The sequence below is a fragment of the Patella vulgata genome, chromosome 3 (assembly GCF_932274485.2).
Source record: "Patella vulgata chromosome 3, xgPatVulg1.2, whole genome shotgun sequence".
In the NCBI taxonomy this organism is placed as follows: domain Eukaryota; kingdom Metazoa; phylum Mollusca; class Gastropoda; family Patellidae; genus Patella; species Patella vulgata.
Window position 1 is genome coordinate 63312600 of NC_065881.2, and position 13556 is coordinate 63326155.

Sequence of the window (13556 nt, forward strand, 5' to 3'; positions counted from 1 at the left end):
ACAACGAAACCTGGTCCAATATTGTCATGTGTCTATCCAAAAATAATTTTAGAAGCTCCAGAGATAAAAGTTATCATCCGATTGAAATTTATAGGGGGTGCTCAATTGTCAGTCTGGAACGTCCCGAATTGACAGAATTGCGATATGGAATTCAGCCCGGTCACAGATCTGCCAGCTGAGGTGGTGTGAGTAGAATTGTGACGTATTTTAAGTAACATATATGTTTCAGCTGTCATGAGTGTACTCCAAAATTCTCCTTTTCACTCGACTGACACTAATTTTGGAATTGATAGAATTTAATTCTGGAACCTTCAATCGAGTATCACCATAGTGTTCATGACATGAAGTCTTTTCGTTTTCAACAGTTATCCCCCTTGATCAATCTGAAACATTTTGTAGAAATTTCGACATTAGACCATTAGTGTTTATTGATAAATTTCTTGATGCTCATCGATTACTAGTACATGGTTTGTATAATAAATGTTGGCACTAGGAACAACTGGAAGCCAATCAAATTTTGTTAATTATTGCAGATAATTACTTCATGGGTCGTTACTCCTTATAGGTTTTTAGTGTTATTAATAACTTTAGAGGAATAAATATGCACAGAATGTTTATCCAGAGGCACGGACGTGCCTTGTAGGCACGTTAAAATAGGTCCTGGCACAGTAGGTTAATACAGGGGACAAAAATGTTTAAAATTAAAGTCATCCAGCTTACATACTATACCCATTCCCATTAAAATGGTTTATCTTTTATCTTTGTGTAAATTCTTACTCCTCCTAATTTTTATGTTGGTATATGACTAATATGAGCAAAAAAATGTTCTTAGATACAAACGGAAAACAATTTTTTAATAATATAATATTACTATACAGTAAAATTACAAGCAAAGAGGAGCAATACATAAATTCCTAATATTGAAAGAATTCTAACATTATTAAATTATGTTGAATTTTTATATACAAAGTGCCAAGATTTTTTTTTTCAAAATAAGGTCTGTTTATTTGTGAAGTCATGAATAAATAATGAAATAAAAATTAGGATAGATAATGATAAAATGAATAATATTCCAGAGTTCGATAACAAATATCCTCTACAAATACATAGAATTTTAATCAATAATATTCCAGAAACCCTTGATTGTGAATTGAATCAAATCATATATAATTGCTGGATTTTACAGTCTTCACGCTTCCGGGTCTTGAATGCATATCAAAATGTATTCTTTGTCTGAAAAAATCAATATAATCTCAACAGGATGTTAAGAGCTGAATTTATGCATTATGCACAATAAACTGGAGTAGACTGAGTTTTATAATTCCTCATCATGAACCACAAAGGAGTCATTTCTTGAAATTAACATCTGCATTTTGCCAATTGAGTTAGTTTAGTCTTGTATCATCTATATATAATTTAAACTACCTAGGATAGTTTGCTATAAAAGAGTTCTAAAATTATACGAATATTACTAGATGGGTAACTAATACTAAAGATAGATTGCCAGGCAACAAAACATACGCCCACAGCAGCTAAATCGTCCGAGCAGTCGACAAGGGTTGTCACATTTTTATTCTTTTGTAGGTAATTAGGGGAATTTAATAGACAATTTCATACAGATGACATTATAATTTCCGTTGTTTGAAGGTTCTAAAATCTAAAACAAGGACCGTAACTCTGGAAGCAATCTACAGAAATTGTTCAAATTCGACAGGCTTTTTTCGTTTTAATAATTCAAATAATGCATATGAATTTCATACAGATCGGATGATGACTTTTGTTGTTCGAAAGTTCACAAAGTTCAACAAAGTAAATCAAGGGCCATAACTCTAGACATAATTGATGGAAATTGCGGACATTCAATAGGCTTGTTTGTCTTCATTTCACTAATTTAGGTGATAACTGAAACTCAATAGGCTTGTTCGTTTTACTAATTTAAATGATACATATAAATTTCATACAGATCGGATAATAACTTTTGTCGTTAGAGCATTTACAAGGTACAACAAAGTGAAACAAGGGCCATAACTCATGGCGTAATTAACGGAAATTGCTGAAATTCAATAGGCTACTTCATTTCACTAATTTAAATGATGCATATCAATTTCAAACAGATCGGATGATAACTGTTGTCATTAGAGCGTTCACAATATTCAACTCTAGATGTAATTAACGGAAATTGCTGAAATTCAATAGGCTTCTTTGTTTTACTAATTTAAATGATGCATATAAATTTCATACAGATCGGTTGATAACTTTTGTCGTTAGAGCGTTTACAAGGTGAAACAAGGGCCATAACTCCAGAAGAAATTAACAGAAGTTATTGAAATTAAATAGGCTTCTTCATCTCACTAATGCAAACAACATATATCAATTTCAAAACAATCGGTTGATAAATGTAGTCTGTAGAGTGTTCACAAGAAATTGTGGACGATGGACCGATGGACGGGGGCGACGGCAATATACAACCACATTTCCATGTGGGCGTATAAAAACATCTTTCCACACGGTCATGATATTTCATCACTACCTTGACATACATTATAGTTACCCAAGAGGAAGTTATCTTGGATCACAATGTATAGTATACAATAATCATCACTAAACATTGTGTATTATAAAGCATGGGTCAAGTTTATTCAGGTTATTAGGGAATGTTCTCTACTAACATAATCTAGAAGTCATATCGCTGAGTGTGATGTACCAACAATCATGTTATCAATTAGTATTAGAGCAGGTTATCCAATCAGAGTAGACTATCCTGAGGTATGTGTATTTAATATGCATTTTTACACAATATTAATTAGTGCTTTAAATGAATGGATTAGTAAAGATTCGTCTTCATGAATTTACTTTTTGTCAAGTAAATCACACAGAACCAAACATCCTTCAACTGTGGTGGCCTATTAGACAGGGTAGTATGCTGACTTCAGAAGATAATGGCTTTTGAAATAATTATTGTAAAGGCTATTATTTACGATTGTTCGCGTTTTATACCTGATCAAAAACCAGCGGCTGCCAGGCAGGATACGCCCACATTTTCGAGAGATGGATAGAGAACAAGCTAAAAACAAAGTGATTTTTCCTACCATCAAGGGCCATAATTCAGGAAATTACAATTCGATATGCGCGAATATATCGAAAGGAACCGAGATCTTTGAGTTATAAGCATAGATTTCAAGTTTAAACCAAATCGGATAGAAATTGTGACCTCTACAGTGTTCACAAGCTAAAAACGTGATTTTTCGTACAATCAGGGGCCATAATCCATGAAGTTACAGTCCGATACATGTCAATATCGAAAGGAACAGAGATCTTAGGGTGATAAACCTATATTTCAAGTTTCATTGAAATCGGATAAAAATTGTGACCTGTAGACTGTTCACAAACAATTGTGGACGGATGGACGGACAGGGGCGACGACATTTCATGTGGACGTATAATAATTTGGTTGAAGGGAGAGAACTCCATAAACAAAAACTTGAACAAAAGAAATATAATTAAACCAAACTAATAAGGTTATAGTTAGTAATAATAGACAACTAATACTAATACTGTTACATTTGTGCATAAATAATTACCATTATAAGATGAAAGCAGCCTTTTATATATAAAAAGATAGGTTGCCAGGCAACAAAACATACGCCCACAGCAGCTAAATCGTCCGAGCAGTCGACAAGGGTTGTCGCATATTTATTCTTTTGTAGGTAATTAGGGGAATTTAATAGACAATTTCATACAGATGACATTATAATTTTCGTCGTTTGATATTTATTTCATTTGTAGCTAATTAGGGGAATTTAATAAGACAATTTCATACAGATGGCATTATAATTTTCGTTGTTTGAGGGTTCACAAGGTTCTAAAAACTAAAACAAGGGCTGTAACTCTGGAAGTAATCTACTGAAATTGTTGAAATTCCACAGGGTTTTTAGTTTTACTAATTCAAATAATGCATATAAATTTCATACAGATCGGATGATAACTTTTGTCGTTCGAATGTTCCCAAGGAACAACAAAGTGAAACAAGGGCCATAACTCACAGCGTAATTAACGGAAATTGCTGAAATTCAATAGGCTTCTTTGTTTCACTAATTTAAATGATGCATATCAATTTCAAACAGATCGGATGATAACTGTTGTCATTAGAGCGTTCACAAGATTCAACAAAGTGAAACAAGGGCCATAACTCTAGATGTAATTAACGGAAATTGCTGAAATTCAATAGGCTTCTTTGTTTTACTAATTTAAATGATGCATATAAATATCATACAGATCGGTTGATAACTTTTGTTGTTAGAGCGTTCACAAGGTGCAACAAGGTGAAACAAGGGCCATAACTCCAGAAGAAATTAACAGAAGTTATTGAAATTAAATAGGCTTCTTCATCTCACTAATGAAAACACATATTAATTTCAAAACAATCAGATGATAAATGTAGTCTGTAGAGTGTTCACAAGAAATTGTGGACGACGGACCGACAGACGGACGGGGGCGACGGCAATATACGACCACATTTCCATGTGGGCGTATAAAAATATAATTGGCAGATTAGTAAAGGAAGATCTATGATGTCAAGAATTTCAATTAATATTATAGAGGTGATACTGGTATTATTTAAATAACCTAATCTAAAAATTCTGTTTTCAAGGACTCAAGTTTTTAACGAAGTATAATCTTTAAGTGGTATTTAGCAATTGAAAAACACCTTAACATTACACAATTTTTATGGGAAACAATCACTGGTTTTATTCTAAAAGCACAACGTTTCGACAAGTATCCTCTTATCATTATCAAGCACAATGACATTTAGTAAATATATATACCTAAGTTTACTAAATGTCATTGTGTTTGATAATGATGAGAGAATACTTGTCGAAATACCATGCTTTTAGAATAAAACCAGCAATTGTTTCCCATAAAAATTGTGTCCTGTTATTTATTATAAAGAAGTAATTTGAATCAAATAAAATATCAAAAAAAATATTTATTTCTCTTTTGTCCCTGTAATAAAGTTTACCCAAAAGGCCCCTATGTACAATATAATAATAGACATGATAGGCAGTGAAGATGAGAAAAGCTTTGGCCATATTACATTTAGGATGAATCAGGTTTCTGGATCACAAGCAGTAAATACTCATTACCTGTTAGAGAAAAAGATTATTAATACTTAGTATTAGTAACTATGTTAGCAGATTTTAGTTGAAAAAGTTTCTAAACAAAGTGTACTAAATCAAAAATTTGATCTTTCGTTATTCAGAATTCCCACACATTTCTCAACAGAAGTGTACTGTATCTCAAATTGATACATAATAAGAGTCCTAATCAGTGATGGGATTTTACCTGTATATTCCGGACTTGTCCGAATCTTTTTTCGAAACGCCCAAAATTGTCCGACCGGGAATATGCCCAATCGGACATCAAGACATGGTGAATAATATTCAAATTCCAAAATTAATATAGTGTACTGAGTGTATAACTACCGTGCAACCTGATTATCGTTGATAATAGGCTGGATTGATTAGGTAATTAAGTGATCGACTTTATCGTGTTATATCGTCTTACACACCTACCTTGATTAACTACTATTCTGCCTTGATTGGCTGACTTAATTCTTTATCGGACAATTCATCAAATCAATCCTGAACAGAAGTCATTGCTTCTCTTTTGTCGGACGATATATCAATCCAATAACAGTGATTATAAACTTAATCTGATTAACCCGTGATTTCTCCATTGACCATTGTCTCACGTTTTAATCTCCTTTGTGTCGGACAATAACACGTAGAAATTAGTCATATATGTCACATATCCTGATAGTATATAACACCTCAAATCAACATACATTGTATCCGATAACTTGTCTGTGATATATTTTAACTTGTCTGTGATATATTTTCGGTGGAAGCCGAAGTTAAATAAAGATATTTCACACACATGGCGCTTATAGAGTTCAGTAATTAAAATGAAAGTACAAATCTCGCGAGTCACGTGAAATTAAGAGATGTATACGTGCTGAATCCAATATGCCTGATGTTTGAGAAAAGATTCTATTTTGATAGCATATTGTCGGATTTATGATCATATTTTGAAGGGGGTTTATGTCTTTAAATAAATAAATAAACACGCTAAGAAATGTTGACGAATATTTCGATTGGAATGACGTAAGTAGTTAATTGTTTTAGACGATAGCGCGTGCTACAGTCGAATGCAATTATTTAGCAATTGGTGTCACTCGCTCATTAGGGCGTCGTTAACTACGGTTTACGGCCAAATAAATTTCGGGATGTCATTTTTTTTACCTTCCGTATATAAATCGAAACGGAGTATCAGACGAATGTCGGACTTTGCTGAAAAATGTACCGACGTATGACCCGAAAAATATGGTAATTTGGGGGGAGTTTGAAACAGATCGGCAGCAGTCGGCACGCTGCCAATTCTTCTATAGTGTTACGATGTCATGTAATTTTGTAGGAATATTATTGACATAAATTTGAATACCATACGGGTTTTAACCATGAAATATAACGAGGTGCACCTATTTTCTTTTTACATATGAATTTGAATATATTTTGTTGACACATGATTCTTAATTGTGTTTTGAAAACGTCTGCTTAAATACGATAAGAATGCCCCTTTATTTTCGGGAAAAAATGTCCGACATGAAATTTTTTGAAATCCCATCACTGGTCCTAATATAAACTAATAAAAAGAATCTTAATATTGCACTTCTGTTAATAATCTGGATAAGAACTATTTTTGACACCCTCTTTGTTTACATATGTTTATAATATAAGTTAAGAAGGTTGGTTGTAAGGTCTCTGATCGTCATTTGAGAGATTTTTTAATCCCTTGCAAACTACAACAGTGTGATATTTTGTTTTCTTAAAGATGCATTATGAAAGAGCTAAATCTACCTATTGCATGTCTTTTTCTGGCTTCAAATGTTAAATAATTTATTTAAACATTTATTAACATAACAAGCCCATAATCACCTGGTGGCCCGGATTTTAAGTAGATTTGAAAACCACAGCCATTTAAGAGTACAACAATCTAGATAATCGAGACTTATCTATTTTTGAACTATCATAGCAAGAACAGCCAGCTCTTTATCTAAATATTACATCATAATACATCTTCAAATAATTGTTAAATAACTAATCTGACTTTGAGTACATTTTAGCCAGGATTAAGCTGTGAAATATTAGATACTTTCTGAAAATTGCAAATGACGATCAGCGGCTTTAAATAACAGTAAAAATATGAAAAAAAAGTGCAAAGTTATTTGAATACGAAGAAGCATCAGTATTAGTAATTAAAATAATTTGACTATGTGAAACTTTGAGATTAAGCATGCAGATTCAAGATTAAGCATAATATTGTAATCAAATCATTTTAGGATATAGGCTATAGCATTGGGATCATGGCTTGATCAAATAGCAGCAAAAATCATTCAAGTGTCTCTACCATTTACAAAATTATGACGTACCTGGTGCACACATAATCTCGTTTTTTTTTGATCGTATACGGAAGAATGTGAGGTCATTTTGTGGATCTAGTTCTCGTACTGCACTTCTAGCTTTTTGTGCTAATTTGTGAATTAAAGTAGCATACTGCACTGTTGTGGAATTATCCAAAGTGCTTCTGATTGGAATACCTTTAAAAAATGAAAGTACATGTAGTGTAATCTGTAGAGTACAATAATACACAGAAATAGGCTTTTGACATTCTATCATGTACAGATTTTTCCTCTTGCTGTATTATGTTGATATTTGTAACGCTCACCAGAAGCAAAAACGTCCATTCTAAATCTAGAATCATTCTCAGCTAACAAATCCCTACATGTAGTTTTAAAGGTAAATCTAAACATAAAAATATCTATGACACCTATTTTTTTTTTAATTCCACAGGTTATTCCTTATGTTCTACTGAACAATCTGACAATTTTTTTTTTTAAATTCTGATATGGTTCTGCCTTATGAACAAAAGAACAGTTTGGTCTCTGAATTTGAAGAAAATAAATCTGACAAGAACTCTGATATGTAGTGTTCTAAAGAAACTGATGATGGACCCTCAGTGGCAATATACATCCACATTAAATGTAGGTGTATAAAATGTCTGGTAAAACATCAATTTTGTCAGTACAAACAAAATTGTTATTTCTGGACCTGATGTTAATCTTTTCTCAACTTTCATCCCTATATAAATTTTGTAAATAGACTGATCTAATAGTAATAACTTACTAGTTCTACATATATTTATACTTTTTCAACATCATTACAGAAACTGAAAAGACTAACCGTCTGAATTGACCACAATTATTCCCTGCACTCCTCTATGACTCTGGATTCTTTTAAGTGTTTCTTCTACCTCAGCCTGAAAAATAAAATATCTTTAAAAATAATTTATGTTTGATATAATAAGATCGGTACTATCTTCTTAATTTGTCCAATTAAACTCAGCTACATACGATACACAATGCTAATTTAATCTAAATTATCGATGAATGGGACCCCAAAAACATAACTACAACAAATAACTGTCAGAGAGGGATGAAATTTAAAGTTCAACAACAGTTACAACAGGACCATGGCCCATTATTATTAGGTAAACCATGGGTATGGTTTTGTCGGCCATGATAATGTATCGTGTTACTCATGAAAAAAATGTGTGCTTTATCATCTAGATAAGGTGAAGAAATAATCCCATATATTTCACTTAGAACAGGGATGTCAAACATGCAGCCTGTTGGACAGATCCCACCCACCAAGGGTTTAAATGTGGCTCCTGGAAGAAATTTCAACAAACTGATGTGTTGATAATTCTTAGAAACCAGCCAAGAGTGAGGCTGATGTCCCCTGCCGAAATCCTAAAATAAATAGATGACACATAATCGCACATTTATTTTTTTCAAAAGTATCAAGCAATCAAACTGATTATCAACTATACACTAAGTTTCATCACTCTCACTTAATTAGAACCAAAGTTATCGTGTCCCAAAGCATCAACCAATCAAATTGCTTATCTCTGCTTACCCTAAGCAGAAAATGCCCATCTTTGAACTCCATCAAGACATTCACCTAATGAACGCCTACACAAAGTTTGAACATTCTACCTCAACTAGAAGGAGAGTTATTGTGTTCCAAAGTCTCAACCAATCAAATTGCTTATCGCTCTTCTTACCCTAAGCAGAAAATGCTTATTATGGAACTTAGTCAAGGTATTAATGTGATAAAACTATACACCAAGTGTCCTCACTCTCACTTAATTAGAACTAAAGTTATCGTGTCCCAAAGCATCAACCAATCAAATTGCTTATCTCTGCTTACCATAAGCAGAAAATGCCCATCTTTGAACTCCATCAAGACATTCACCTAATGAACGCCTACACTAAGTTTGAACATTCTACCTCAACTAGAATAAGAGTTATTATGTTCCAAAGTCTCAACCAATCAAACTGCTTATTGCTCTTCTTACCCTAAGCAGAAAATGCTTATTATGGAACTTAGTCAAGGTATTAATGTGATAAAACTATACACCAAGTGTCCTCACTCTCACTTAATTAGAACTAAAGTTATCGTGTCCCAAAGCATCAACCAATCAAATTGCTTATCTCTGCTTACCCTAAGCAGAAAATGCTCATCTTCGAACTCCATCAAGGCATTAACCTAATAAACAACTACACCAAGTTTAAACATTCTAGCTCAATTAGAAAGAGAGTTATTGTGTCCCAAACAGTGTGACGGACAGACAGACGGACGGACCCATTTTAATAGTCCCCTGCTTTCTTCGAAAGGCGGGGGACAATTATGTAAATAAATAATATATGTACAAACACCCTGATGTTTTAATTATTTAGGTTTTAATTACGTAAATAAATAATATTTGTACAATGGGAATTATTTTTCAATTATTTAGGTTTTAATTAAGTAAATAAATAATATATGTACTAGCGGTGGAAATCATTTTTTATTGTTTTCCGGTTTCAGTAAAACTCTGACTTCTGTACTGCATGTCATAGATATCCAAGTTGTAATTTTGTATGTAATACAAGAGAACTTGTGTATAATAATAATATGTTACAATTTTAGACAAATAAATCAATAAAATTTTCTTTATCTTGATATCTCCGGCCCACTTGATTAAAATTTTAGTTCACGTGGCCCCTGAATCGAAATGAGTTTGACACCCCTGACTGAAAAATGAAAATGAGTGGGAGGTTCTTAAAACTTGTTTCGTCTTCATATCGCAGACATTCTACAATTTGTGTGTAACGCTACTAGTTTAACAGACTGTAAATTGGCAGATGGGTACCTGTTTTCAACAGTGTTTTGTCTGGCAAAGTATAAAGGTCTTATTTTTTCACTGAAATTGAAATGTAACTTTACAAATATATGTATTGTTAAAATGGAACTTAGGTAATTTCCATTTAGGTAAAAGGGTTACCAACCAGTACCAGAAGTTGATATTTATAAGACTTATTTTTTCTTTATTTTAGAAGGGCCAATCCGTGGTTATAATTCTCTGATACATAGGCCTATCATTTTAAAATTTTTTCTCGGAACCACAGGTCACACCGCTTATCCACTACTGTTTACTCTGGGGCTCTGTTTCCACCATTTTACAACCAAACAGATGTTATCTAGTATTAATTGCAGGACAATTAAACAATATAAATGGTTTATCCTATTTACATTGAACTTGTGAGGGTGATATATCGTCTGCTATCTACCAGTACCCTATCAGTACTCTATAGGGCCTACTGTACACAGTATAGGACACATTTGATGATTTGTGTCCCATTTTATCAAAATGACAAATTCAGCATACGGTTCAGAGATAGACTGTTCTATACAGAATTATTTTTATTTCCAAAGTGATATTTTTTTTTTTATGTATTATGATGTGCTACGGTCGTGGAAATGTTTGAAACTGTCTTGAATTCTTTCATGGAACCGCAGGTCACCTCTCTAACTCTATTTCCTGGCATATTTTACACCTAAACAAAATATGTTACCTGGCTATGCCACTATGCGGCGGCTAAATTAACACAAACCATACAAATCGGCTTCATACAGCAATGTATTTTGGTTAAGATTTTACATACTGCGGTCGACTGGACCTAACTGTAAGGAAAACTTGGCTTATGTTCAGAGCTGAACTAATTAGTAATATTTGATGCCATTTATTTCAAAATCCAAATTCAAATAATTATTGTCTCATGTCTGTCTGGCTGAATCCATATGCCATAATGCTTTGCAGCTAATTATATAAACATCACAATGTTTTTAGCTTTTCTGATTATGAATGAATGACGGCTATTAATTATTATTTACTTAATGAAAAGCCTTAACTTTAACGGGTTTGTCCCAAATGGAATTTTACAAATAAATTGTAAAATTTGTACCAACAACAACACTACTCAATAGTAGGCCTACTTTAGTTTAGGTACACATATTTTTCACCTAACCAGTGCAAAAATAATAATTTCAACACCAAAATTAAGTCTACTTTTAATATTAATACTCACCATGATTGCTAGCGCGAATGTTATCAACGATTGTTGCTATGATTAAGTTTGATAGACAACGTTCAGCTCTGATGACAGTGATGACAAGACTCAACCTGTGTTGCATTAGCTATTTCCGGTGACATCATTTAATCTCCGAACAAAAACACACTACGGTAACGAGCACTGCCTAGCAACAACCAGATTATCCAGACGCTAAAAATCAAAATTGCTTTGGCACTCTCCACCAAGACCAAGAGAACACAACTCAACTTCGGCGAAGGGCACAGACTGATAATTCTTCCCAAACGACTTCATAATGTCAAATCCATGTCATTTCCTGGCTTATAATCCTTTTTTGAGCATTCTGATGATTATAATTTCACAATCAGCTGATAAAAATATTGAAGGGTTGACCTTTTCAATTTTTTTTCTCGGCCTGGTCAATTATAGGCAGTGAGGTCATTTTCGTTGATGATTTCCCCATTTCGAGTTTGTTCATTTCCTGATCCTTGGATGAACTTTACCGATTTTAAATTTTTAAATGCCCATTTATTTTTTTTTTGGTGGGGGGGGGGATGCAACCAGTCTTCGTTGAAGAATTAGCTTCAGTGTAGAGTTAGATACAAAGGATTTGTGCTCTAATATGGACACAGCATAGAGTTATAGTTTCTATTATATAACTCGATGGGATACAGTAATAAAATATAGATTACCAGGCAATGCTACAGTTTGTAGTATCCAACACCGAAATAGACGCATATTTATTGGCATATATTTAGATCCGTTATCCATGTCTAAGATATCTTTCAGAATTTTCTTTTCGTCCACATTTCGATTATTTCTCCACACACTCCAGGGCTTGAAAGTCCACTAAACACAGTCGGTCAAATCCTCCTCTGAACATACCGAAAACCTTCATGGTTCACTGTCAGAATTATCGGATAAGATTGCCTTTTGATCCAATTTTCTTCAGCCTATGACAACAACTAGTAGATCTTGTCGGAATTTGCATTTACATCTATTCCACCGCCAATCTGTTGGCTAAAAAGGATTGATTATTCGTCTGATAACGTATTATACTCCATTTTGTTTTTGCTTTCAATTCAATTGAACCTATATTTACTCCAAAATGGCGACAGTATAAACAATGCATTCACGTGATTAATACATTTCGTTATTTGGCGGACACTATCAAGCAATTATTTTTAAGGGGGATTAAAACTATGATGTTGTATATGTCGGATATAAACTTCTCTCCCTCGGTTTGATATGATAGAGAACACTTGGGCTTCGCCCGCGTGTTCTCTATCATAGTTGAAATTCAATAGGATTCTTCATCTCACTAATTTAAACAACACTCAAATAAATAAATGTAGTCTGTAGAGTATTCACAAAAAATTCAATAGGATTCTTCATTTTACTCATGTAAATAAGATATATAAAGTTGAAATGTAGAATGTTCACAGGAAATTGTGGATGAGGGACAGGCGAGGATGCCGACGCCGACAATACATTTCCATGTGGGGGGGGGGGAGAAAGGGTGTAATAATGAACCTAATAAGTAATAGCAATAAAAAATTGTCTGCGATACCACTTGGTGGAAGCGGACGTTAAATAAAGCGATTTCACACACATACAATAAACAAACTGACTCATGCCTAAAATTTCAAAACAAAAACATACCAATTACAGATCTTTCCCCATAATCGAAATAACACATCCGATCAACCCGCTTCAGCATTTTTATTTTAACCTAAATCAACAAGGTTTAGCTATGGCAAGAAATAACAAAAATGCTCTCACTAGAAGACCATTTATCATTCAGTCGACATCATTTTATTACAGCCTTAAAACAGATGAGTAGTTTGCAGAAAATCCTCACAAATTAAAACATTTTCTTTCATACTAGTAGCGTAAAAGACAAATAAGAGGTAGCTAACATAATGCTTATTCTTTAACACTTCTCTTTTGTAGATATCACATATTTAACCATTTTTTTTGTTGTAAATTTGTTGGTGGGCATTGGCACCGTTGTTTGACCTCC

At 33.3% G+C, this 13556-nt stretch overlaps 1 protein-coding gene across 1 annotated transcript; it reads right to left on the bottom strand.

Annotated features, from left to right (window-relative positions):
- Positions 1-4927: 4927 nt before the first annotated feature.
- LOC126814433 (dynein light chain roadblock-type 2) lies at positions 4928-11689 on the bottom strand. Its single transcript, XM_050539531.2, has 4 exons — positions 11531-11689; positions 8301-8376; positions 7490-7657; positions 4928-5144 (listed from the first exon to the last, which is right to left on the bottom strand). The coding sequence occupies exons 1-4, from the start codon at positions 11531-11533 to the stop codon at positions 5098-5100; spliced, it is 294 nt and encodes a 97-aa protein (XP_050395488.1). The 5' UTR covers positions 11534-11689; the 3' UTR covers positions 4928-5097.
- Positions 11690-13556: the final 1867 nt, after the last annotated feature.

Excerpts from the sequence above, each read along its gene's own strand:
- LOC126814433 (XM_050539531.2), bottom strand. Across the intron at positions 7,658-8,300 it reads AATTGTGGTCAATTCAGACG|GTATTCCAATCAGAAGCACT; the intron begins GTTAGTCTTTTC and ends CATTTTTTAAAG. Across the intron at positions 5,145-7,489 it reads CGAGATTATGTGTGCACCAG|GTAATGAGTATTTACTGCTT; the intron begins GTACGTCATAAT and ends TTTCTCTAACAG.